The 27,101-nt window shown below is 37.4% G+C and overlaps 1 protein-coding gene across 4 annotated transcripts in view; it reads right to left on the reverse strand.

Moving 5' to 3' along the window:
- The window catches only part of NOL4 (nucleolar protein 4), a 188,621-nt gene that overhangs the window by 16,831 nt on the left and 144,689 nt on the right, over positions 1-27,101 (reverse strand). For 3 of the 4 annotated variants that reach the window (XM_041412819.1, XM_041412818.1, XM_041412817.1), the window contains one exon: positions 16,368-16,481. The exons of the other annotated variant lie outside the window; for it this stretch is intronic. In XM_041412819.1, the coding sequence (XP_041268753.1) occupies positions 16,368-16,481 (114 nt within the window). The remainder of the gene's footprint in view (positions 1-16,367; positions 16,482-27,101) is intronic. 4 annotated transcript variants of the gene reach the window in all.

The following is a 27,101-nucleotide window of genomic DNA, read 5'->3' on the forward strand; positions in this document are numbered from 1 at the left end:
CATGTGTATCCAGTGTTACATCCTTGGTAGGAATGACATGATGTTGTCAAGAGCAAACACAGAGACTTTTTTTTTTTTTTTTTTTTTTTTTAGGAATGGCAAATATACTTAAGGATCCAACTCCCTTACAGGATAAATTTTTTCTCATTCTTGAAAATGCCTGTAATTATCTCTGAAAGAGTTCAACAGATGGAAGATATAGAGAAGAGTAAATGCAATCCCTGTGGGCTGAAGGTCATGGAGTTATCATCGAACTGCACACCTAATATTGTAATGGGAAATGTCAGGTAATCTTAATAAGTGATGATTCTACCAACTGCTTGGATGACACACATTGTTCTGACAAAATACTGGATCTTTTGTTAGCTTTAATTACATTAAAGTAACTCTCTAGTGTTTAAACCAGCTTTTAATTTGATAGCCAATATCCTGGAAGCCTGGACAGCTAAACATTACTTCGGCATATCACAGTAGGCTAAGTTTTTCCTTAATTCTGCAGTAAGGCTGTTGACTCAGTGTGCTTAGCAGTAGTGGAAAAGATATTTCTGCAAATGATGGATGTGAGTTTTCACTTCAGTTTTGGTTGCCATTGCACATTTTTTCTCCCCTCTTCAGTTGCTAAGGTTTGTGTTGGGATTACTACTAAATAAACTACACTAAATAAAGCCTGTTCAAGACTAGTGAGGCTTGAACAAAAAGAAAATATACCTACATAATTCATAGTTTCGTAGACCTACATAATTAAAGTTTGAAACCCAAGTGCAGCTACACAATAGTCCTTTGCATTGACTGACCTTCACATCTAAAGTACTGAATATTTATAGTCCTTTAAAAGGACATTTTAATATTGTAGGATGTGCTCTTACAGCTGTAAGCTCAGCATGGAGACAATGTAAGGCAAGACCAGGAGAACTTCTGTGCCCAAAAGCTTATCTAAGAAAAGATACTACCTTCCCCAGAAAGCCTTATTTCTCTTACAGTGGAATGAACAAAACCCAAATTTTCAGTGAAGTCAGCAGAGTTTCAGTATTCACAGTAAGAAAAGCAAAGCATTTGCTACAGCCTCTGGATTTGCACATAGAAATGTTAACCTTTGTGACCTGTTTGCCATGTGGCATCATGTCTTCTTACCTCCAAACTATTTTGAATAAAGTTCTACAAAATTTCCAGTCCTTATGTTGAGGGATTATTAATTTAAAAATTAACATCTACTTGAAATTTCAACTTGCTGTACCAGACCCATAGCTGAGACCTGAAAAATGAGTGCTAGAATCTTATAGTCTCTTTAGGAAAACACTTAAAATATAACACAGCAATATTTTATTTAAGGGGAAGAGTTCTTGTCTGATAACCTTTCAAGACTTATATTTATATTAATATTTGTCACATAATATCTCTCCATGTGTATTTCTCCACCTCCCAGGCTATTCACAGTATTCCTTAAAATGATGCATCTATTGACAGTCCCATAACCTGATGTCCAAAACCATCAGTACAGATAGATATAACAAAATAATTGCATCTTTAGACAGATTCCTTCCCCTTTAAGTTTATTTGTCCTCCAAAACAGCATTGTAGTAAAAGGCACTAGATTTACGGATGAGGTCTACTTACAGCCAGCAGAAAGACCCCTGAGACTTTATCCAGAAGTACTTAATGCAAATTTAAGCAAGCTGGCTAAAATAAAACATGAAGTAAAGTTCAAATAATATCACAGAACTCATGCCAGATATTCCTTAGACTGGGAAATGTTTTGATAACTCAGGAGTGGACTTAGCAGTAAAATCAAGTGGGACATAATTGCTGTTCTTGGGTTTGCATGCTATTTCTCCTCTTGTAAGGAGCAGCCGGGGGATTGCTAACTTGTTTTTCATTCTCTGTTATCAGATCTAGACTATGTTTTTCTCTGCCACTCTCTCTGCATTATTTTCTTCACTTTTAGTTACTTAAATGAAGTACGCATAAAAAATGGGAAAGCCCACTCTTGTGTGACATACTACTCAATTTGTAGCTCAGTTGGAGGTGGGTATTCCAGCCAAGCTGAACACTTATGCTTTAACTGTGAGTCTATCATCTCATCATTACATGGAGAGCACATCAGTCTCAGAGTAGAATTTTCTGGCCTGAAAACCTGAGATTACATGAAAAAGTGCTCCTAGCCTGCAGAGGCAACCATAATGAACATGTCACTGCCAGAAATCTAGGTACTAATGAAGATTTTGCTTTGAAGTCCAGTATAAATTTTTTTTTCATACTTCTGATAAAAAAAAATGTAACTAGAATTTTTTAGATGGTGGTGAAATATTCATACAGTCTAATTGAGTTAAATTGAGTGTCATAGAGAGTCCAGTTAGGCATCTAAACTGCCTGAAATACCAACAGTGATGTGGAAACTTGAAGAGTGCCTATCAAAATGTTAAGTTAGCTGCCAGCTCTTCAAGGATCTCCGAACTGTCCTCCTGACACAGGGTATAGAGCCAAGAAAAGAAAGCCATGCTTCAGTTTCAGATTAGAATAGCAGAGGTTCCTTTTGCGTTCAGATTATTAACACTGAAATGAACTGTCACCATCAGCGTTGTCACCAGGCATCAAAAATGACATCAGCCAGTGCTCAACAAGAAATGAAAGTATGAGACTGACATGGAAAAAGAAGTTCAAAATAAAAAGGTGCTATTGTGTAGAACAGAGATAAATGAACCCCAGACTTCTGCATTTCTGATAGAATGACACATCATCTATAAACTGGAATGGGTATGTTAACCTTAAATAAAATGTTGGTGTTTTCAGATTGCAGCATTTGAGTCTTGTTTTTTCACCACTGCCACATCACCTGCAGTACAGAAAACATCCTTTGGGAAGAGATGTTTTATGGCTGTTGCAAGGAGCTGTTGGAAAACCACTTTTGCTGGAGCAGTACTTAAGCAGACGCTTGCTGTTCACAGTCTGTCAGATTTTCAGTTCATTATCCACTGTGGTAGCAGAAGTGCAACATGAGCTTTCAGAGGTCACCAGTGCTGCTGGTTGAGCATGGACACATGGATGAGCTACTTCTATAGTTTAGTTAAATGGGATGCCCAGTCCCTGGGGAAAAGAAACTGTGTTCTACTAAAGGACTGTGTTTCTCTGCCCAAATGTAAAGGGACAACATTTATCTTTTCCTGTGGCTCTTAAGATAAACTTACTGTTCTTTAGTGAGGTTCTAGATAGAGATGATTTTTAATGTGCTCTCCTTGGTGTGGCTTTTTTTCCCATTAGGAATAAACAAATATTAAAAAGCTGAATAACTCAATGGAGCAATCCCATTTTAGGTGAGCTAATGGTAGAAAGTCCTTGCAAGTTAATTTTCTTTATAGCTCCTGCTGTTCTTGTCTTAGGTTGCACCACTGTTCATAAATTATTTAATAAGTTATACTGGTCATGTTCTTTATTTTTCTAGAGAATTTTAACAGATGAAATAATTCAGATAGCTAGGTATTCCACCCTACTAATTGAAAGTTGTCTCAATATGCAAGACAGATGCACAGTGCAAGACTGCACAGTGCACCACAGTGTGTGCACAGCAGCGACTTCCTCAGTGCAAATTTAAATCACATGTCCAACAATGGCTGGCACCAGGTTACAAGCAGCTTCAGACACATAAAAGGCAGGACTGGGCCTGATTCAATATGAGAATTGTGCCAATACCTTTGAGTTTTGGCAAAACTCCTGTGGGTGATAGTGTATTTCACAAAATACACATGACATTTCCTATGGAGAAAGCAGTTCAAATCCAGACAAAGGTGTCATGTGAAGAGCAGAAGAGTCTTCAGCCACCATTTTCTGCCTTGCAGAGGAGCACAACAGGAGAAAGGGCAGGTGGTGCTCTTTTCCTCCCTGTTGTACCAGCAGAGGGAAGAGAATTGTTAGGGCCCAGGTCTCGTACAGAATTGTTTCCTCTCAGGATAGGCAGAAAACAAAGGCAGAGTTTTACTCTGCCCTAAAGGCTAACTAGCACAGCATATCCTTGCCTCGGACCCTATGATAAGTTATTGAGGCTTTGTTTTTTAGTACTTAACCTTGAGAATCCCAACCTCCTCTATTTACACCTCCCCATCCACTCCCAGCCCCCGTTTTCCATTAAAGGAAATGAGGTTTCCCTTGGAAGACTACACCAACTCCTTCAGCCTCTGACAGGAGAATATGAAAGGATCTTTTCTTTCCCTCTGTCACTTCCACAGAGCTCTCAGCTTAAGATCACTCAGGACGCAGGACCATGGGGACAGGTTTGCTATTTAAGAGACTTCATTTGGTATGTGCCTGATCCCAAAGGTGAAGCACTGCATAATGAACTCCAGGGCCTAGGATGCCCCTGCCAGAATTAGAGTAGCTAAAAATCTGAAGAAAATAAAGGTAAAAATTCAGGGGAAACGAAGTAGAGGTTATGTCATGTTTATTCTCATCTTGCTACATAAACCTTCTCAAAGCCAATTTCTTTGCAGAGGCCAGCACCTTGCAGAAGATCATAGCTACTGACCATTTTTGTTGCTTCTCTGTTGACAGCGGTACTAATGGAGGAGTCTGAATATCTGACTTTTCTTCCAAAAGAGAAACAACATAAACTGCAAGAAAACAATGTCCTCTTTTGCCATCCCAAGAGTGATTTTGCCTGCAGGTAGGTGCTGAATGAATCAATGTATTACTGAAACTAATGTGTGATGACAAAGGCATAGCAATACTTACTGCTGAACCAGAAATATGCAAAGCAAGAGAAATTCCTCCTTTGCAGTGTAATCCTCTCATTCAGAACAAGCCTTGCTATGCCTCAGGCAGCTCCACTTTATGATAACAATCAAGCATTTTACTCAGTACTTGTCATGCCTATGTGTATGGTCCTAAAGAAATTATCTCAGTAAGGTACTCCTGCGGGAGTTTCTTTCCCTCTTGCCAAAATGCTATTTTCCAGTGACTGTGATGGGCAACATTTTCAGCTGGGATAGATCAGCATTACTCCATTCAGTGCAGAAGGACTGTGGCACCAGAGCACCAACAGAGAAAATCTTTAAACTTATGAATCAAATGTTTAGGAAGCGCACAAGGAAAAGTGTGTGGGAGTATTGGAGCAATGCTTGTGCCAGCTTTGCAGATTTATTACTACAATATCATCATGGTCACCATAATTAAACCTCCTACTATAGGTCTCTTCGTCTACTGCACTACAACTGGTATCACTCCCACCACTGCCAGCCTATTTTGTTGACACAAAACAGTTTTCCATGCTCCTGCCAGATCTGGGATATTGAGATGCAACCACTGAAAAAGGCTCTATGGAAAACTATGGGGTACGATTTTGATTTTGAGTGATTCTTCCTATTTCTCTTCTGCTCCAGACTTCCTTTTAATATTACACATCATGGAGCATGTGTCAGGGGGGAATGGGCCAAAGCACTTTATGTTAGATTCCAAATTAAATTCTTCTTCATTTAGGAACAGATGACAGCCTAGACACGAAGCATTTGAGGTCAATGCTGAATTAACTTCCTCATTTTCAACTAATTAAAAATGTCTGTGTGTTTCACTTTGAAAAGGAAGAAAAACAAGCCTGCTGGAGATTCCATCATTTTGTTTCCACAGGTAAATTATAGTCACAGATCTTCTAAAAAAAACCCAAAAAAACCAAACCAATAAGCCCCAGTTTTCTTGTCTGTTAGAGAGCGAGCAATTGCTTTTTTGTATTCACTGTGATTGGTTCTGCTTTTCAATGGTAGGTTCAGATATTTTAAAGATATTTTACCCTGTGTTTGATACATTTGAATGCTAATTATTTTATTTCAAATGTGTATTAAAACCTGAACAGCATGTTTGTGGGAAACAAATTTTGTTCTATTAATTCAGTGCAGGGTGTCTGTTAATGAACACTGTCTCAGGTAAAACTTAACTTTTACAGTTAAAAAAAAAAATTTGAAATGTATGGTATTAAAAAAAAAACCCAAACAAACCTGATCTACATTCACTGTCTTCAAGTATTTAGTAGAAAAAGAATATTTTGCTACTGAAGGACTTGCTCTAATTTTTTATAGAACTTTATAATCCTTTAACTTCAGTACTGTGAGGTTTCTGTATTTTAAAAGATTAAGTAAATAAGAAGTGATGTTTGGGGCATGACCTTTTGACTCCATAATCATCAAACTAAAGTAGCATATGCCATTGGAATAAACAAAGAAATGAACTTTGACTGGCCTTTGGAGGATGCACTTTCTGATTTGCTTTATTAATGGAGACAGTAAAACTGAAGCTTAATATGAAATACCATGAGTAATAAGCATGAAATATGTGTACTGCAGTGCAAATCTGTTCCCCAAATATTCTCATTTCAGGGGAGAATTCTTTTGGCACAATGCCTGGGCTGCTGGCCACAGCCTGCTTGGCTGCCTTGTCCTGTGCCTAGCCTCTGTAGCAGCTGGTGCTGCTCTCAAGCACTGCATTAAGCTCCTGCTCCCACAGCTTATTATAGGTTTAATTTTTTTCTTAGAAAAATATGTTTCTAAATTTAGTTTAGGACATCAAGCCAGTTGTTGAATCACAAACATGTTCTTGCTACCAAACATAAGCAGTCTGTGCATTCACTTGTACATGTATTTTCTGTGGGCAGAACTGCTTTTTCTAATTGAGGAATACTTCTGAAACCATTGTACAAATGATGTTTGGAATTTAGGAGTAATTTATGTCTCTCTAAAATCTCCTAAACCTTACTAATTCAATAACCAAAACCAGAATTTGCCTCTCTTGAAAAATAACATTTTGCTCATGTCACTGGCTTTGCATTGATGTCATTAAACTGGCCCAAACTCTGCGTGATAATGGGGACTTACTCATCAGAAACATTATTCCCTCCTGTGCTCTGGGCAGGAGGGTGTGTGCAATTAAGTCATTAGCTAAACGCAGGAAAATAAATACATACTTTTATCTATGATAGAAACATCTGACAGACAAGAAAATGCTTCACATTTAATATCTTCTTGCCATATGAAAGGAAGGGATAAGTAAAAAGGTTCACTGTTCCTGGCTTTTAAGGCTGGAGCAGGAAGAAGAGAAGTCTTGACTCTAAACCCTCCATCTTCAGACTTGAATAGAGAACTCTTATATCTACATGTCCACTGGCCTTTCCTTTTCTGCCTCCTTGACATAAAATGGATGTTAAATACATCTGGAAGAAAGCTGTTCCCAACCATATCCATTTTCATTCCACCTATGGTAGGAAGTGGGATAAGATTGCTCCAAAGTTCCTGTCCAAGAAACAGCACAGTATTCCATTTTTGAGCCTTCAAATTCATCAACCTCCAGAACAGAAAACTTACATTGACATCAATTTTACTTCACATTCAAGATCTTATTGCAGCTCAGGGTGCCTTAAAGTATACTCTGAAATCAGCACCTTGAAATTCAACTACACATGCTCAGCACAAAGAGCCTGGAAAAATACAGCATTTTTTAATGTAATGATCTCTGTGTTGAGGTGAAAAATTAGCTGTTCACCTTAGGGCCTTACTGAAAATCCAAGGCATGAAATTATTTGCAATTGCATGACTTGCACATTATTCCTTTCCATCGCATGTAGCAAATTTAATGTAGGTTGGTCTGGAGTGTGGAGGGAGGGGGCTGCCCTGTGATACTTGGCATCCTCTCCAGCTGCATCTGCTAATGACAGAGCCATATCCAGCACTGCTGAAACCAGAAATTTTGCCACTGACTTGAAAGGCAGCAGGATTTAAAATTACAATGCATACCACTTATTTTCTTCCCCTTGACAATATGGCCAGTGCATTCTGGGTAGGAAGTTAAGCTTCCCCATACTTGTACATAATTTGATCTCCTGACAATAATCCACATGCAGCTAAACGGTGCCTGCATAACATTTTTTCCTCAGAGGTTAAGGCATATCATTTGGAACAGCAAAAAGAAACCAAAGACCAACCTAGAAGTAAAATAATCGCCAGGTGGGGAAATGATGGAAGTGAACAAGGCCTGAAATGCAAACTGGAGTGTGGGTATCCAAGGACATTACAGTCATCTTAGTGATCATTTTGAATGCAGATAAAAAAGGATAAAGTACTGAACTATTGAAGTCATTCTCATCCCTATTAAATACCAAATCACAAAGAGATGTCTAGCACAAAAAGCTATTACTAATAAAGCTTCTGTAGTGTAAGAGGCATTGAGCTCTTTGCAAGTTAAGTGACATTTGCCTCTTATGGATTTTGGGATTCCGATTTCTATTTGTTTGCTTTATGTTAAGTGAACCATCTGCTTCCTTTTGCTCTTTTCTAAGACTCCAGAAGCCTTCCATTCTGAAGCAAAAATCACTTTGAGCTGGAATTTTTCAGGTCTTACGTAAATGCACGGCAGAGGTGGGATATGGCCCTATCCCTCTGCACAGCTGCCACTCGGATGAAGCGCCTTTTTTCTTCCATCCTCTAGAGCAAATTAGGCTCTGTGAAACCCAAAAGGAAAGGAACTCCTGATGCTTTCTCCTCCACCTTTTACAAGGATGTGCAGCTGACGTGCTCTTCCTGCATGCTGAATAGCTGTGACAAGGACTCCATCACCCTGACACAAAACCACTTCTTTGTGCTCCCTCTGCATTTACAGCTTTCTGCCACAGCAGCACTGCCTCAGCAGGGTATCCTCCAGCATCAGCTGGGAGAGATTTCTGCATAACTCCCTTTCCTGTAACTAATGTTGTCTAAATCTGCCCCTTACAATATATTGTGGTATATTGCCACCATACAATATAAATAACAGAATCTAGAGAACAATTTTAAAAAGTACAAATTTTTCCTTCCTCCTGGGAGCTGTATTGATCAGGAAAGGACAACACGCAATCAAGGACACAAATGTATATCTTTCTTCCTTCTTTCCTGCTCTCTGAAGGGTAATACATGAGAAAACTCCTCAGTGTCAAGATTTAGAAGCTGGGCTTTAATTGCAAAATTTTCTCTGTCCTCCAAATATGAAGGTTTAAAAGTCTCTTACCCATCAGTGCTGAAAGCCAGACACAGTGATCTTGCATTAGAGATCCATGCCCTCACTGCAATTTAGATTTTTAATTCGTTTCTACCAGAGCAGTTTCACAATTACTTGTAATTTGTCCACCAGTAATTTCCTTCCTTCTTAATCAAAACACAAACTGCTCCTGGTCTGCAGTAGCCAGATATCATTTTTGTTAATAAAATGGTGCTTGAAGAGTCTTTCTTTATGTCAGCCCCCCTATTACATGCAGCAAAACAGCACCAGAAATTGCATGGAGGCAGATCAGTAACATCTTCTCACAAACCTAATTTTTTTTTTTTTAAAGTTAGGAATTTGATATAAATAGAAGGACACACCATAGCAGTGATTTCCTAATGGCACTACACATGCACTTTTATTAATATTCAGATGTATTGCTTAGCACAGAACCTGCATCCAGTTCTGCAACCAGCACTTGTACCAATCTGCTGTATTCAGGTTGCTGCTATGACAACTATCCGGAGTCAAATGTTAGATCAGCTCCCAGCATCTGTGTCTAGGCCATAATTCATTTGTCAGAAACCTAATAGCCACCTATTCCTACTCCTCTAACAGATAAAAGCAATATTATTAAAATTACTAAATGTTACAATATCCTTAACAGCCTATTCACTGAAAACTTCAGATATTCCTTGCTTTTATCCCCCAAAACACAAACAGCTGAGAAGGATGTGTTTGAAGTGCCTATTTGCAAACTTACCACAAAATTACAGAATAAGCTGAGTTTCAAGGAACCCATCAGGATCATTGAGTTCAACTCCTGGCCCTGCACAGTCTCTAAGAGTCCAAGAGTCTCACCACACCCCTCAGAGCATTGTCCAAACTCTTCTTGAACTCTGTCAGGCTTCGTGCTGAGGCCATTTTCCTGGGGAGCCTGTTCCAGTGCCCAAACACCCTCTGGGTGAAGAATTTTTTGCTAATTTCCAACCTAAACAGCCCCTGACACAGCTTCAGGCCATTCCCTCTGGTCCTGCTACTGATCACCACAGAGAACAAATCAGTGCCTGCCCCTCCTCTTGCTCTTGTAGAGAAGTTGTAACTGCAGTGAGGTCTCCCTTCAGTCTCCTCTTCCAGGCTGAACAGACCAAGTTAACCTCAGCTGCTCCTCATATAGTTTGGGATCATTAAATGATCTCTTCCTCCACCACAATGATTACTGATATTTAATTTGTCTGGTTACAAGTCACAGCATAGAAAAAAATACAGCTGTCATCTTGATGAGAGGTTTTTTTAAAAAAATGCATTCAGTGTTTATCACAAAGAACTGTTTCATGGCATCATAGTCCATAATGTGAACATAGACTTGTCCTTGTTGACTTGAAAAGCTCAAATAAACAAAGACTTTTTTTTTTTTTAACTGAGGCCAGCACATCAAGTGTGATCAAGTATTGTGAGGACAAATCTTTAACAGACTATAAAGTTATCTAACTACTGCTATTTCATGTAGTCTCTGGAATGAAAGGAAAATGTGCCTTTAAAACTCATAATTTTTGAAAAATGAAATCAGTATAATTTTTCCTTATCAAGCACATTCTATGAAATATTAACAGACAAGCATTTTGTGAAGACACTACAAATTTAAAGAGCACCAGCTCTGACTGAGAAATGCCTTCCTTTTTTAGGATGGGAAATATGTAAGATAACAATAACTTTCATTTTCCTCTGAGCTTAAGTTTTTCTTGGATTTGCTATGTATCTGCAATAGAATCACACATCGCATGTCCAATTACTTGGGGCATAAGGATGAAAGAAGACTATGTAGCTCCCTCCTTTGGCTGATCAAAAAACTGTGCATGCTATTGCAGCTTTTCCATGACATTAGTCACTGAAGTGGAGTCAAATGGCTAAAATGACATGGATTGGATCCAGGAGAGCATCAAGGCCACTGGCTTTGCAGTCATATGTGACCACTATTCTATCTGCAAATATAACAATGTATTCTCAAAGGTCCAGATTCCTAACTGGTACAAATCAACGTGTTGTGAATGAAACAACATCAATTTTCTAAATGATCTGGCTAACTATACATGACGTGTCCATAAAAAGGTTCATATACTTCTACAGTCATATTACTCTACGATTCAGTTCTTTTCCTCCTTTCCCATATTTTTCCTCTCTCCTCATTCCCAAGTGCTGACATTCTGTCTTGATTGCCAAGAACTACTTATTTCAATTAGAGAAAAATGCTCATTCATAAATTTTGCAACATGACAGCGCACAAAAAGCATAACTTCTAAACAAAAAACAACTTAACAAAATGCAGCTGATACAAAAAACCACTTGTGTCCAAATGAAGGAGAAGGCATTTTTTCCCACTATTTTTTCCACAGATAGATTCCAGCAGTTTATCTTCTTTAGGGAAAATAAAGAGGCAGGCCCTCTTGCATACTGTATATAAATTACTATTTACTCTTACATCTTCCCTTGAAAACTTTTCATTGTGTTTGGTTTTTGTTCTTTGGGTTTTTTAATTTCAGACAGAACAGTGGTAACACTAATCCACCTCCACTTTCTCCAGTCCCACAGCCCAGTCCTGCTCCACACCGTTTCGTGCTGAGGTTTTACAAAAGTACAGCACACACATCTGTTTGGAAGAAGCAAACACTGACAATGGTTCAGCTCTTAGAACAAAACTTCCATTTTTGTGATCAACAACAAATTGAGCCACATAACCAAGGTTTCTGGAGTGCATAAAGCAGGCATCCTGCTCCTCTGTTCACTGCCCAGGACATAATGACAGGATGGCTTTTCCCAGATTTTTATATTTGTTTAATCATTCTTCTTTTGCCCAACCAAGATGCAATTTGGTTTGTAAAGTGAAGGGTATGGCAAAAGAAGAATGGTTATATTGTTCACCATATGCAATGAATACAAGTGAAAAGGGCTGTATTTAGCTCTACTTATTTGGTTTCATGACTCCCTTGTTCATTGCAGTTCAGAACCTCCACTTAATGCAACTGCTTCAGACCAAATATTGCTAGGGATGTAATAAGGATCTTGAAGGATTATCCCAGGAGAATATCCAAAGTAGCACAGAAAATCTTAAGGATTCAGATAATGCCTCTTCTATCTCTAACTGAAGCAAATCATGTAAGACTGATTCAATTATTGTTTCTGCATTTTTCATCAACTGTGATCAAAAATGTTCCTCTTTTTCAGTGTCCAAACTTAACAGAGGTGATTTGTAGAGTGACACAAAAGCTCTTCATTGCCTCTGTACCATCTTCCTGATCTGGACTGTGAAAGGTCAACCAAATTTAGCCCAGTGTCACAAGCATTTCACTGTTCAGCAGTGCTACCAGTAAACCTAGACAATTTCAACATATAAATCTATAAAAAGTGTGCAACAGAATAAATTCTTTTTGGTACTGGGAAGAATTTAAAAGTAGAAGTGACAGGATTCTTCAGTTGGGTAATAGGTATCAAATATATAACTTCTCAATGCTAAAGCTGCTGGCCAACCAAACAGTGCTGGATCTCAAGATAATGAAAATGCACTGGAGCTTAAGAGAGCCCTTGAGTAACATCTAACATGCTCAGACAGCCAAAGCATTACAGTCTGAGCTACCACAGCCTAGTAAATACACTGATGTTTTTTAAAGAGAAGTCTCACAAACTGACAATGCTTTCATTGTTGCAGTTGGGAAATTATTGTTGCAGTATTGAGAAATTACTAGTTTCCTGAAAGACAAGAAAGCATTTATTTTTCCATTAAGAAATAAAGTCCTGGCATGAAAAAAAAAAAGCAATGTTGAAAATAAGTCAGTGATGCCAGATTTCAGATGCCAGTGAAACCAGATTTCATTAACTTATTTTTGAGATTAGATTTTTGCTGGCAGAATTTTTCAGCCTTGAGTTAGGAAATACAAAGCTCATATAGGTGTAAATTAGGACACAGGTTGAAGGATGGTTTCTTTCTTATTCAGACTTAACTTTATCACTCTTAACACTGTTCCCAGATCAGGGTTATATTAACCACTGCAGCTATTAGAAATACTTCTGGAAAGTAATCCATAAGATGAAGTATTTGTGTGTGTAGAGACACATACACACAAGGAGAGGTTTCTTCTGAAGAGAAAACAAATGAGTGCATGGGACTGTAAGTATATAAAACCAGTCCTTCACATTTAATACTTGTGAAAGAAACAGAAAATACTCATGAGCATGGCCTACACTATCTGTTAAAAAGAAATGAGATCTTATAATGTCCCTAGTTTTGACTTTTAAGCTGCTTCTTTCTACTGAGCAATAATTGAGATGGTTTTTCATCAAATCACTACTAAAATTAACACTGTAGGCAAAAAAAACCCCACTTAATTTGGAAATTCATGTAATTTTAACAAATAGAGACTTCCATAAGGGACATACATGCATGATACTCAGAACTTCCTGCTCAAGACCTGTGTTGTCAGGGAGAGAAGGAAAACTGGAGAAGAAAAGGAAAGGGCATAAACAAGACAAGAAAAGGAGTTCAGGAGGCTGCAAGGTTTTACCTTAGCTTCAGGAATATTACCCATAAACCATGAATTAATTAAGAACACTCACTGTGTTCTTAATTAGTTCATGGTTTATGGGTAATATTCTGAAAAATGTGGTGGTGGATTACAAATTTCAGAATTACAGAACCACAGAATCAAATAGGTTAGAAGAACCCTCTCTCTGTTATCATTGAGTCCAACCTACCCCAAGAACATCACCACATGAATTAGACCATGGCACTGAGTGCACATCTCACTTTGAGGCAGATCACCTGTCTGGAACACAAAGGCAGAACTTCACTGTACTGTATGCAAGAATAAAGTAGCCTTAATGCAATGCTTCCATTCAGCTCTGAGGGGAAGAGCTGAATGAGTGCTCTTTCCAGATCCTCTTGACAATCTACTTTCCAGGACTGTCTAATGCTTGTCTTCAATTCAAAAATCTCGATATATCATTTACAAAGTGGTACTTTTCATCATCAAAATCTTGTTTATTTCCCCTTTCCCCCTCCCAAATTTTTACTGGCATCCTCAAAGCCTGTCTGAAAACAAGGGTTTTTTTTTTTTTTGTTTTTGTTTTGGGTTTTTTTTGGGTTTTTTTTTTTGTTTTTTTTTTTAATAGCTACAGAATAACAAAGCAACATGATGAACTGAGCTTTTCCAATCTTTCTCTATTTAAGAAAAAAAGCTAATGAAAATATAACATTTTAGATATATGTAAGAAAAGTGAAGGAAATTTAATAGTAAGTTAAGAGGAAAAAATAGGAAGACAAGCTAAATAGAACCCTTTTACCTATTAGTCACACTCTCTGCATGTGAGGATACAGATCCAGTTCTCATCTCAGCAGATGAACTGAGCAGACTATTGTCCATTAAAGACCACACTCAGAAATACTCTGGAATGCTGTGCTCTCAGTCTCCTTCATTAATTTCCCATCCTTGGAATAAATAATTAAATTTCAGTGGAACTGGGGCTAAACCCAAGGTTTTCTACTTCTCTAATGACTTACCTATTCCATCCTGAAGGGTAAAGTTCTCACTAAATTTTATGAAGCTAACACACACTGCTATATTTTTTTTCCAGCGTGTTCAGCATATCTGCTCAGCATATCTGTCCTGAATTCACAAGTAGTTTTGCAAGCACCAAAGTTACACCAGCTCAGATAATTTACTGCTTGCTGAATCAAATGGCTGGTGCTATTTGCAATTCCACTGTGCTCCCAGAACTCACTGGCAAAAAGGGGGAAGAGCTGAAGGAAGCAGAACCAAACACCCACTGTTCATAGGCAGCTTTGCTACTTTAACATCACAGTTGCAATTAAGGTGATCAGTTGGGAGATATTCTGGCTACAGATTTTTAATTCTGTAATGAAAAGATATGCCTCTCCCCCCAAAGAGGTTATCAAGTCCTTTTGTGATAGTAATACTACAAATAAAAGTAAAAGAATTGTATTAATATGGGGTTTTTTGCATTCTGACTATCATTTAATTATTGATTTTTGTTTCAACAGATCTCTGGCTCCCTGAAGAACATTATGGGATTCTCACTCAAATCACTTGAAAACTCTGCCTCACCCTGGCTGGACCAAGGAATTGAGCCATTAGTTTTGTGCAATGAAAGTAACTGGTGTTTATGCAAGTCGTTTCTATTTCTCCTTGGGCTAAGAGCACATTGACTTGTAGATTTTCTTTTTATTATTACTGAAAAATCAGAGAGAAAATGAGAGAACATAAAACCTGCACAATCTGAATGAGCACTGCTTCTAAACTAAGTTATATTTAGTATTACAGTGCTTTGACATCTCATGTGATTTATAACTCTTAAGAAAAATGTAGCACAATAATGAAAATACTAGCAAAAATATCACAGCAAAAAGAAATAGCAACATACACTCTCAGATCCTAAACTATCATTTTGTAAGTACAGCAGTAGTTACCCTTTATACAGTTAGGGCATGACCTGAAAGAACTCAATGGACTATGCATAAAAGGAAAATGTTCTTTTAAAAAATGTTCTAGCCCACAAAATAAAAACTCATCTGCTATGACAGAAGCACATTTTGGAACACATGAGATATCACTAAGATTTTTACTTTATTCCAATCATGAAGAAAAATAAAGCGTAATAGTCTTTCTAATAAGAATGTTAGACATTCAGAATATCTCTGGAGTGAGTAAATAATCAAAGCCTGGAATGAGCTACTAGTTGGATTTAAAAAAAAACTAAAATAAAACATGCAATTTCCAGAAAATAAAAGGTAATAAAATTGTACCATGCACTACAAAGGTGAATAATCACACAATAAAAAACATATGAGCTTTAAAAACTCACTAATAAGTTAATTGACAGCATTTTGTTATACACATAGTAACTTCTCTGTTTCAGGCAAATAGGTATTTTCAGTCAGTAAAAATATTTCACCTTATATTTAAAATGCATACACTTTTTGAAAGAGAATATGTGCACAAATAAATACACTGATTCATGGACACATGCACCATTTCTGTTATTTATGTACATTATATCCATTCTATGTTCTGTTCTTTTTAATTCTAGTATAGGGATTACACATTATGCTCTGGAAATCTACAGCCACCAAAAAGTAAATATATAGCTTTATCCAGCTGGACATTACAAATATATTAGACACCCTGACACAGCTTATGTAAATATAGACAAAGACATGCTTGTGTATTCATTTAAAAAAAGCTTTTGTATTTTAATTAACCTTGCTAGCAAGAAGCATATAAGGCACTGCACCACCGTTCTGTATGGCACCCTATGTAAATGAGTCCAGTGCATTTATAAATATGGATGTGGCAGACCCCCAAAGAACACAGTACCTGCTGTCTATCCAACCGCATCCTTTTTGCAGCATTTCTGCTTTCACTCTCACAGGCGGAAGCCAGGATACTCTCTGCAACTGCTGAAGTAAGGTGTGAGGGAATAGGTCGTGACTATGAAAGAGAAAAAGAAACACAGAAATTATTCCTAGCGTAATCCACAACATCCTTTTTCAAAGCACACCATACCATCACCTAGGCAGGAAAGTCCGCTTATTGAAATGCAGTTTATACCAACAAAACAGGGAAATGGAACTTGCAGAGATGAAAAATGAAACTAGTTAGATGTTAAAGCTGCAGCTGATCCACAGATCCATGAGAAGCCCTTTCCCCCCACAGCTCTATTGTCCACTGTGTTTAGTCTGGCTCATTAAGCTGTACTTTGAACAGACAGTGGCATATTCTCTGCGTTCCAGCAGCACCCTGGCCGTCTGATTCTTGTTAAGAAAACTGAAAGGCTTTTTATCCTGTGCAGCATGTGACAGAGATGAGTAGTGGTTTTTTATAGTCATAAAAAAAAAAAAAACAAGAAAAACCCAAAAAACAAAACCAAACAAAACAAAAAAATCCAAGTGATAGGGTTGAAACATCACTCAAAACCTAACAGATTGTCAGAACATTTCAGAGCAGCCTCAATCTGTAGTATATGAATATTTGCATTCCTTGCTGCAACATGACTGATGTGATTAAAACGACTTAAAAAAAAAAAAATCTGTTTTTCATTCGATAATGCCAGCCTTCCGACACTCCAGATATTTTGTTGTTCAACTAGATATGGTTCATTATTCCAATTCAAAACCTGTCATTACTAATTTCATAGCATTTACACATTTAAGGTTAAAGATGCAGTGAATTCCCCCCAAAAAAGGGAATGATAGAATCTTTTTAGCATCATTATTGATTATGAACTCCAGTATGATCTTGCCTACCATTTCATTAGGAAGAATATTTACCCAGCTTTTTTTTGCTGATTACATACAAAACAATCTTCCTGAAAGATGAAGCTCATAATAATCTTCTTCATTAATATACAAAGACATATCAGAATTACCAAGAAAATAAACAAAGTGGGGATAATAACAGAGATACTTATGCACGTATTACAGATACTGCAATTTACTGAGCCCAGTTCTGAACTTCCACAAATTTTCAAATCTTCATTGAACTGAAATTTACATTTACTATGTAAATTTTTACCTACTGAGGCTATGGCCATGTGCGAGAGGTTTTGGGTGTGGTTTTTTGCTTAATGGTTTTTTTTATTTGGTTGGTTGGTTTTTGGTTTGGGGGGGGGAGGGGTTTGTTTGGTTTGGTTTTTGAAGAGTTTTACTTTCTTACTCCCAAAAACATGGTTGTGAACCTGCTATGAAATGTCAAGTAATTTGGGAAGAAAATTTTGAAGTTACTCCCATTAAAATCCTAGACAACAACCTTAAAACAGGTTAATTGTATAGGCTCAACTGATTTTATGGTTTTAATAACACTCCAGAAACTGAAGAGCCAGCCATTATCAGAATTAGATTTTTACTTCTAAAAATTAAAGTCCATTTATTGACTTTGGCTATGTTCTGCAGAATGCCAATTTTTAATGTGACACTCTACTATCTCTAAAGGATGTGACCACAGTCTGTCTGGACTGGAAGATGAACAAGCTTTCAGAAATAGACAGGGATTTATGGATCTTCCTCACTAGTGCAATAGCCTTATTTCTCTCCACTTACATGAGAACAAGCTCTCTGGCATCAGCATAGCAGCCCTGCAAGAAAGGCTGCAATACTGCAATAAATTATACTTGGATTGATTTGACAGAACCGAGTATTGAACTTTCCAGTTTGGAAATAATTCAATCTAAGAGATGAGGGACACTGAAGTAACCCCCAGTGTCATGACAAAGGTTAACATTACATGCAGTACAGGCAGACACCCTACTCAGAGCTCCAGAGAACAAAGTAAGTCTTTGCAGAAGGTTTTCATTGAAAAAGCATTATATTTAATAAACTGCTTCCCTGGAATGGTGATGTTACTCTGAACTTGCTACTGCATCCCACTAGATCCCCCTCTGTATTTGCTAGCCAAGTACCACTGTACATGCCGCTGGTTTGTGTATGTTCAAGGTGCACTGACTGTTGGCTGCACGGAAGTCTCACTGTGGTCTTGTAACAGTGATGTTCACACAATTATATTCTTGAAAAATGGTGAGGAAACACCTGGATAATTCCTCTAGCTTAGGTCTTTACCTAAACCTGTAACTATACCTACACATCAGTGGTTTTTTAGAAGGTGATATATGAGCCAAAAAACCTAATGTTCTTACCAAAAGTAAATTGAACACCAGTTCTCTCAGTTTGTTTATTTATGGGAGAGAATAAGTTTATTGAAGTGTTTCATAAAAAAAAAAATAAAGTGTTATTTTAAAAATCAAGAATTATCTTTGAAAAGGAATGTCGTGGTCATGTGCTCTCTATTGAAATATTGAACTCAAGTTAGCCCCTGCAAAAAAAGAGGAAATCTCTGGGTACTGAAGTATCTTCCTCTTGTAATACGTGTTAACCCATAATTTCTCTCAATCATCACTGCAGCTGGCTGTTGATATGTTCATGTCAAGAACTACCTAGAGTGAACCTTAGGGAAAATGTGGTAAATACATGGCCCAGTCACCTGGGGAGTAAAGTACTGTAACAAAGCACAGGAGAAAAATCATCTGCTCAGGGTTCAGGCTCCATCAACAATTCTCTAGTATGGCATTGACTGAGAAGATGAGCACAGTCCTCTGTCACCAGGAGCAGAGCTGTTAAAAAGGAGATTTTTCTGCTTCACAAAATTCCCTATCTGTAAAGTCTCAAAAAGATCAATTTTGAAAAGCCTTGCCTGAGAGGAAAAATTACTTTGAAATAACCACTTCAAAAAAATTGTTTTTAAATAAACTTAATTAATATCTCCATCTTCTAAGCTCAGAAGTCCCTTTCGGGCTTAGTCAACTTCCTTTTCCTCTCTACTTCTGATTATTCATGATCTCTCTCATAACTACAGCTGTAAAACCAATTCTGTAAGAAGCTCAAACATCCCTGTTGCATTCTGAACATCTCTCAATTCCCAAGCTGAGGGTGAGATTCAAATGCCTTGGAAAATATGGCAAAAGTGGTATCATTCAGTTTTGCACAAGGAAGCCTGCAGATCTCAGCCAAAAGGACATTTTGCAGGTTCCCAGGCTGCCCTCTGCAGAGCTGAGAGCTGAGTGCTGGTTCCTACATGTTTGGAACTACAGCAGGAAATGTGGGAGCCAAGGAGAACTTTTTCCAAGGGCTCCCAGGCTGCCCCCACAATTCCTGGATGCACAATCTGCCCACTGAACTAGCAGAAAACCAGGTTTCATTTCATGTCAAAATAGAAAACCCTTGACAAACTAACAGTTCTTAAAGTGGAAAAAAAAAAGGCATTGCCAAAAAATTCCCAACCAGCTTTAGCTGGTTTGGAATGTGCTTAGTGTTGTTTGAGGCATAACCTTCGCAGCCCCAGTCTGGTATTTCTCTCACTGCACAGTGATGTAAAGCAGGAAATAACTATACTGGAACTACCCATGTGTAAAACAAAAGAAAAGAAGAAATACTGTAAATTAATCTACCAGAAGTAGCAAATCACAAGGCAGGATAACATTTTTGACATTTTGAACCAAGGACAGATAGAAAAGACGTGAAAATTTTATAGTAACTCACAGGTGAAGAGATGTATAAAACTTAGAAGGAATCTGGTGAACAGTGTAATAGAGACCTTCAGAGAAGACTGTCTCTCCATTACACAAAAGCAGTACAAGAATTGCTTTGTATTTACTTGGAAGGATGGTACTGCTCGTGACTACTCTGAAGGAAGAGTCACATTTTGAACACACATCCGGTTTTGGTTTTTTACATCTCCTCAGCTGACACACAACTAACATCCAGCCTCTAACACAACGTAGGTGAAGAGCATTCTGGTAAGTGATGTAAGGAAAAGCTGCTAGATTGCATATGCACACAGATGCCTTTGTTTATAACAGTTTCTGAAGAGACTGACATTTAGGAAGTAGTTGGAATTCCCTCAGTAACCCATGGGAGATGACCAGCCATCTTCAGTCCTCCCATATTTGAAACTATTTTGAGATCACCACAGAGCCTGTAGATGACAACAATGACAACAAAGCAGCATGCACGCTTAACCACCTTGTTGGATATGCACTTTTACATGCATTTATGGGAAATAATTTTTGTTCAAATTGGTTTGAACTTTTCATACACTTATCCCTTTTTCTCTTTCTGAAGAGTTTATAAATCATTGACAGATATACTTTTGCAAGCTGCCTAATGGAAAATCAAGTTAGTCAGTACTTCTTTCTAGTCTAATAAGTGCTATTTTGCCTTAAATTATGTTAAACCTAATGAAGACCCTTTCTTGACTTTGATGCTCCTTAGATCTGGGTACCAACAATCAAAGCATCTTACAACAAGCCTTTCTGGAGTTACAGAGTAGCCCTGCAAGGTTGCTGATTTTTAGTAGTTGAAATCAGAAATCCTTGACCCAGTTCATCTAGAAATTAGCGTACTTGGTGTAATTGCTTACTCTTTAAGAAAGAAGAGACTAGCATGTTCAATACGCTGTAAAATATCCATTTTCACTATAACAACTGTATGCAGCATCATGTTTAAAGTGAGGTACCTTTGCCGTATCTTCATGAGAAACACCAAATATCTTTTCTGGCATAGTCAAATAATTCCAGTATTTCTACACAGAATCTAAAAAAAATTTCTATGTTTTAGTTTCTTATGTCATTTTTTGGCATAAATTTACCAATTATTGATATACTAGATAACTGATTGTATTTCAGTCTAAACCACTAGCAGTAGTATACTCACTAAAAAGAATTTTGCAATTTACTGTGCACGCTGTCCATCCATGGTTAGAGATCCATTGTCTCTAAAGTTACTATCTTGGCATGTTTTTGAGATCCAGTATAAATAAAAGCCAAAACTGTCGTACAAGAGTTTGGTCTACATACTTTCACACCTTACATTGGTCTGGCTCAGTTCTGAAAAAATGTAGCTACCTGTTTAGTCAGAAAATGGGCACACATGTACACCTGCTGAAATGCCAAACACCATAAGCTGATGTGTGCATAAATACTACCTTCTAGTTTAGGCAAATTAACACTGAAAATTACATCTTTCAGTACACATAAACATGCAAGCTACTTCATTTTGTTCATACACACAATATAATAATACTACCTCTAATATAAATCATAGAAGCATAGAATCATTTAGGTTGGAAAAGACCTGTAAGATTATTGAGTTCAACTATTGAAACAACACTCCCAACTCCACCATGTCCCCAGGTGCTGCATCCACCCTTCTTTTAAACACCTCCAGGGACAGCAACTCCACCACTTCCCTGGACAATCCATTCCAATGCTTCACCTTCGAATAAAGGAATTTTTCCCAACAGCCAATCTAAATCTGCCCTGGCACAATTTGAGCCCATTTCCCCTACTCCTATTGCTTGCTACTTGAGAGATTAATATAAATGTGAGAACGAGAAAGTATTTTAACTATTACTCAAACTTGGAAAAAGAAAATGTTTAAAATTTTCCAAAGTGATTTGGCATCCAAAATTGAAGATGAATGCCTAAGATGCCTCACTGAACGTAACTGAATTTTTCCAAGGGTACTGCTAAGTACTTCTTTCCATATTGGACTCCCAAAAAATTAGATACTCCCTAGTGCTCTCCTGACTGTCAGCTTTTTCCTCAGGTATTGCAAGACCAATTCATTTCCAAAATTAAATACTGCAAATATGCCACAATTCTTTCATAATAAATTATTAAGATCTAACACCGTGTCCTAAAATGCCCACCATATTTGTAACAGTGTGCAATGTGTAAATAGCACTTTTTCATAGAAAACATGCAAAATAGAGTACAAGACAGGGGAGACATGATCTTCAAATAAGAGTTTTTAATTAGAACAATGCAGTGAAATGTATAACAGAACTGTCCTGCACAGCACATAGCAAGGGACTCAGAAACCCTTCTAAAGAGCATTTTTTAATTTAAAGACTAAATGAAGTACAGTACTGCAGTATGTTAGATGTACTTTTATAGTGGTCACAAACTGGAAGAGGGTAGATTTAAATTAGATATTGGGAAGAAATTCCTTACTGGGAGAGGGGTGAGGCACTGGATTGGGTTGCCTAGAAAAGCTGTGGATGCTCCATTCCTGGAAGTGTTCAAGGCCAGGTTGGGTGGGGCTTTGAGCAACCTCCTCTAGTGAAAGAAAGGTGTCCCTGCTGTGGAAGAGAGGCTGGAGCTAGATGAATTGTAAAGTCACTTCCAACCCAAACCATTTTGTGATTCTATGATTCTATGAATTGTTAGTACAGAATAGTGGAATATGAACAACTGGACTGGCATTTTAATGCCTGTAGCCCTGCATTTCAGTTTACTTTGGTATATTTGGCTTGGTCTCACAGTTTTGTGATAAACACCCAATTGTAACACTTACTAGAGGATTCAATGAAATAGGTACAAATATTTCCTTAAATGGCAGAAGAGGCTTTTTGAAACATCTAGTGATGTTCAAATCCCTTTTTAAAGTTTTCAGCTTTGAAATACATTGAATTGAAACATTGCAGCTTGATTATGATGGCACCTAAATAAATCCAAGTATATCTTAACATATCCATATTTCTGTCTAAAAGTTTAGCACGTTACTCTTTCCAATCAAGCACCATGCTGCTGTTGCTGCTGCTATGCCTACACATGGGACCAAGTCTGGCTCTGCTATTTGAGCAATTTCAGCAGGGCAAGTGGAAATTTTAAACTAATTATGTGAACAACAGCAAGAATATCCATCTGACTTTATTTACATAAAAATGAAGTATTTCGTCAAAAGTAGTCATCCAGGCTTCATTTTGTTTCATTGTTGACTCATGAGACAGCTGAGGATGAACCTCTCCAGATTGGTTCATCTAAGTGCTTCACTGACTGCTGAAGCAGCCGAAGTCACCTAATTTCTCTAACAAACCTAGGCACAATTATTTCTATCTAAGATTTATCTGGTATTTTGCAGTGAGAGAGAACTCCAGGAATCATCCTGCTGACCAAACTCCTTCAGAGTCACGTGGGGATTGTATTGAACACTAATTGCACTTTACTAGCAAAACTCCAGAGGAGTTTTAGGAAAACGGGGTATGATTTAACATTATTTACTGTTTCCCCTAAAATAATACACTGAATTGGCTTCCTATCCTTAAAGGCCAGTTAATCAAATAACACTGTAGCAAGGGCTCTCAATCTAAGTCAGAATCACAGTGTCAAAAACCACTGAGATACTTACTATTTTTTTTTCTGATTTCAAGCTTACAGGTAAACAGAGTAAACATTCTTTTAACCGATGCTTTGGTGGTTTTTTTCAATAAAAAGGGCATTCTGTTCTACATCAGAGCTTATTGCTATTTCAGAGGAGATTACTTTTATTCTAAATTCAACAAAAAATTGAAACAAATGTCAAAATTTCTTTACTATATTTTCCTCTTTCACAGGATGTAGAAGACTACGTCCTATCAGGTTAGTAGGTATTTTTCACTTTCAGTTTTAATTCGTTTTCCAAATACCATACCTTTTTTAAAGCTAACTTCTTCACATTTTGCAAGGCTAATGGAAAACTTGTTACTTCTTCCACTGCTCACTTTTCCTAAACTGCCTATACTTTGAAAAGATTTTAAAAAGCAAAAGTTGTCTGGGGATGATTTAGGAGGAAGTTCTTAAATCACACGAGTATTCACTTAACTGTTCTGTGGTGAAAAAAAAAAAAAAAAAGAAAGAAAAAGAAAAAAAAAGAACAGCATATCTAAGAGCCTTAGAAAAAACTGATCCTAGAATATTTTTTCAAGGCTATATGAGATCTAATGGTAAAAGTCAAATTTTATAAGAGTGTACCTTTGGCCTATTTCAACCAAGTTGCCCATCAGACATAAATAAGTTAGCCACAATCAAAAAAGGGTGAGATGCTTAGAAAGGGAAGTGCCCAACTGACAGATTTTGGGGTATAATACAAAGCAACAACCCCATTAGTATTTGTAGATCTTCATGTAACTGTTATTGTGATAATTTTCTTAATGCCTCCCAGCTTGTTAATCAATTAGATATGCATCCCTGAATTCACAGATCCTCATTTTCCTGAAAAGGCTTATGACCTTTCCAGACATAAAAGCCTGGAGGACTGAAAAACCATGTGACTGCAAGGGCAGCTGGACTTTTCAGCACTAAATTCAGTAAATATTGAAAGATTCCTCTTTCTAAAACTAAAAAAGCAGAACCTAGACACCTATCCCAAGTAACTTTAATGAGGCAGATTTCAGAAAAGATCCCCCTTCTGGAAACCAGTCCCCACTGAAGTTGCTCCATCTCAGTACAGACATATGACAAGCCACTAGACACAGTCAAAACACCTTGATTAACATGAGTTGCAAATTGTTGAAACACCTCCCTCAGCCAACTGGCACAACCAAGTGACAGCAGCAGTGAAAGATACAGAGCTTAGTTATTTGTTCTTGAGGCTGGCGATAAGACAGAAGGAGCTGGAATGAGCAGCACTGGGACCTGGATCAGGAACTGTCTTTGGGCACAGTGTGACTCTTCTCCCACACATCCAAACTTGTCTTTGGACAATGAAAAGCATTTATGAGTAGCCTTTTCTCTCCAGCACAGAAGTTTTTACTCTTTGATAGTATTGGTTTGTATTATGGTATTATTTAGAAGGAAGGTTTCCTTTTCCTTAAAAATAAAGGAAGGATCTCTTAGTGAACGAGAAAATCTTGTTCTTGCATTGGGATGCTCGCAGAAAAAATGGCATATCTGTGAAAAACATACTGTAAGATGCAATTTCAAACTGAATGCAGTAAGACTGATCACAGGAGAACATGAAGATTGGAGGAAATAGAGAGTAGTAAGAAAATGTAACTATTAAGACAATTGAATCTCATTTGATTTCTAGCATCTAATGTTTTTCTGGACTGTAGCTAGATAAATGCATACCACATATCTCCAGCACCTGTCTACTAACCCTTTTTAATTGGCAGTTCATTTTCACAGAGGCTGGGACAATACTAAACAAAGGATTTGAAAAACAGTGAAACAGGCCATTTGAATATTTCAGAGAGAAAATTCCTCTTGCATACCCTATAGAGGCCACAAAACACCTAGCAGGTGTATACAGGAATTCTCATTGATATTAATCTTGAAAATGAGGAAGTAACTTTTTATTTTGTTTTTGGGCTAATGAAGAGAAAAATAAATAATTTCTTTAAGAATATAAAAAAAAAAATTAATTTCTCAAAGCAATACAGCACATTGAGGCAGAAGCACAACCTAGAAATCCCATCCAAAAGCCAATGATTTTGATATTTGACAGACTTCCCTCCCAAGGAAAGATTCTGAGCAAGATTGTAGAATTTAGTAAGAGAACATTCTCAACAGTCCATTAGCAAGAGAAAACGGGAGGAGAAAAACAATCTTAGGATTCATGAGAAAAACTGAGTGCTTTATTGAGGTATATACTTGTGGCAGAATGAAAACTGCACAACTACATCTGCACAGTCAAACGGGCAGAGCATTTCCTGTGCAGAAAGGGAGCTTCTCAAAGGCATTTTTGTAACAAGAAGCTGTGCAAGCTGCCTCGGAGTCCACAGACAGCTATCTGTCACAAGGAGAAGAAGAATAACTATAAGTAATCTCTTAAACATAATAATACTAGAATCATGTTAATTAACAATATGAACACTCATGAGACTGAGCCTTTTTTATTGCCTCAAAGCTAGAACTGGCCTGTTGTGCAGCAAGAACTGTCATTGGGATTACAGGCAGCAAATAACTGACAGAATCAGGCTCCAGGCTTGCTTTTTCATCTTTTTCATGCAGTTTTACACTAATTTAATGTAGTGTTTACATTTTCTCTTCACTCTCCAGTATGACGCTGTAGATAACTGCACAGTTCCACACACAGTCTGAACTGTCATATGCTATAAAAGAGAATATTCTCTTTTTCTCATGCAACTAGATGGTCAAAATGTAGCATTTTTGAAACTGAACAAAATAAAAAACTTGTATTTAACGTGTATAGCAAAAGGCATCTCCTGTGGAGGCTATTATCTGACATCCTATTTAATATAACAATGGTACTGGTCGTGCTGCTGAGTAGATCATTTTTCTGGTTTGCCGTATTTCAGGGTAGCCCCTTATTCAAAATAACAACCTTGTGTCCCTTCATGATTGTTTTGAACAAATGTTATTATCCAGAAAAGGTGTTTCTTCTCCATTACCAAAATGGTAAGGATGTTTAAAACAATCAAGTAGTCAAATGCCTCTGTCCATGGTAGCATTTTTAAAAATGCCTATAATCAAGAGATGATGATACAGTAACTTAGAAATCAGAAAATAATTTAAAAACCCAAAGGGATACATACTAAATTTCAGAATTATTCAAGACATATGCATAAAATGCTGCTTATTCTCTTAGGAAGTTGATGGGACCTCCTCCAGAGACTTTGGATAGTCTTTGGCTTGTATTCCTACCTGCAAACAGGGACACAGGACAGATATCCCTTCAGGCCCAAGAGGGCTGCAGTCTTTGGCATGAGTTCCAGTGCCTTGTCACTTCCATTCATGGGGAAAAAGTCAATGTTTTAGAGGATGATATGTTTGTTTAA

The sequence above is a fragment of the Onychostruthus taczanowskii genome, unplaced genomic scaffold (genome assembly GCF_017590055.1).
Source record: "Onychostruthus taczanowskii isolate IOZ18803 unplaced genomic scaffold, ASM1759005v1 scaffold4, whole genome shotgun sequence".
NCBI lineage: Eukaryota > Metazoa > Chordata > Aves > Passeriformes > Passeridae > Onychostruthus > Onychostruthus taczanowskii.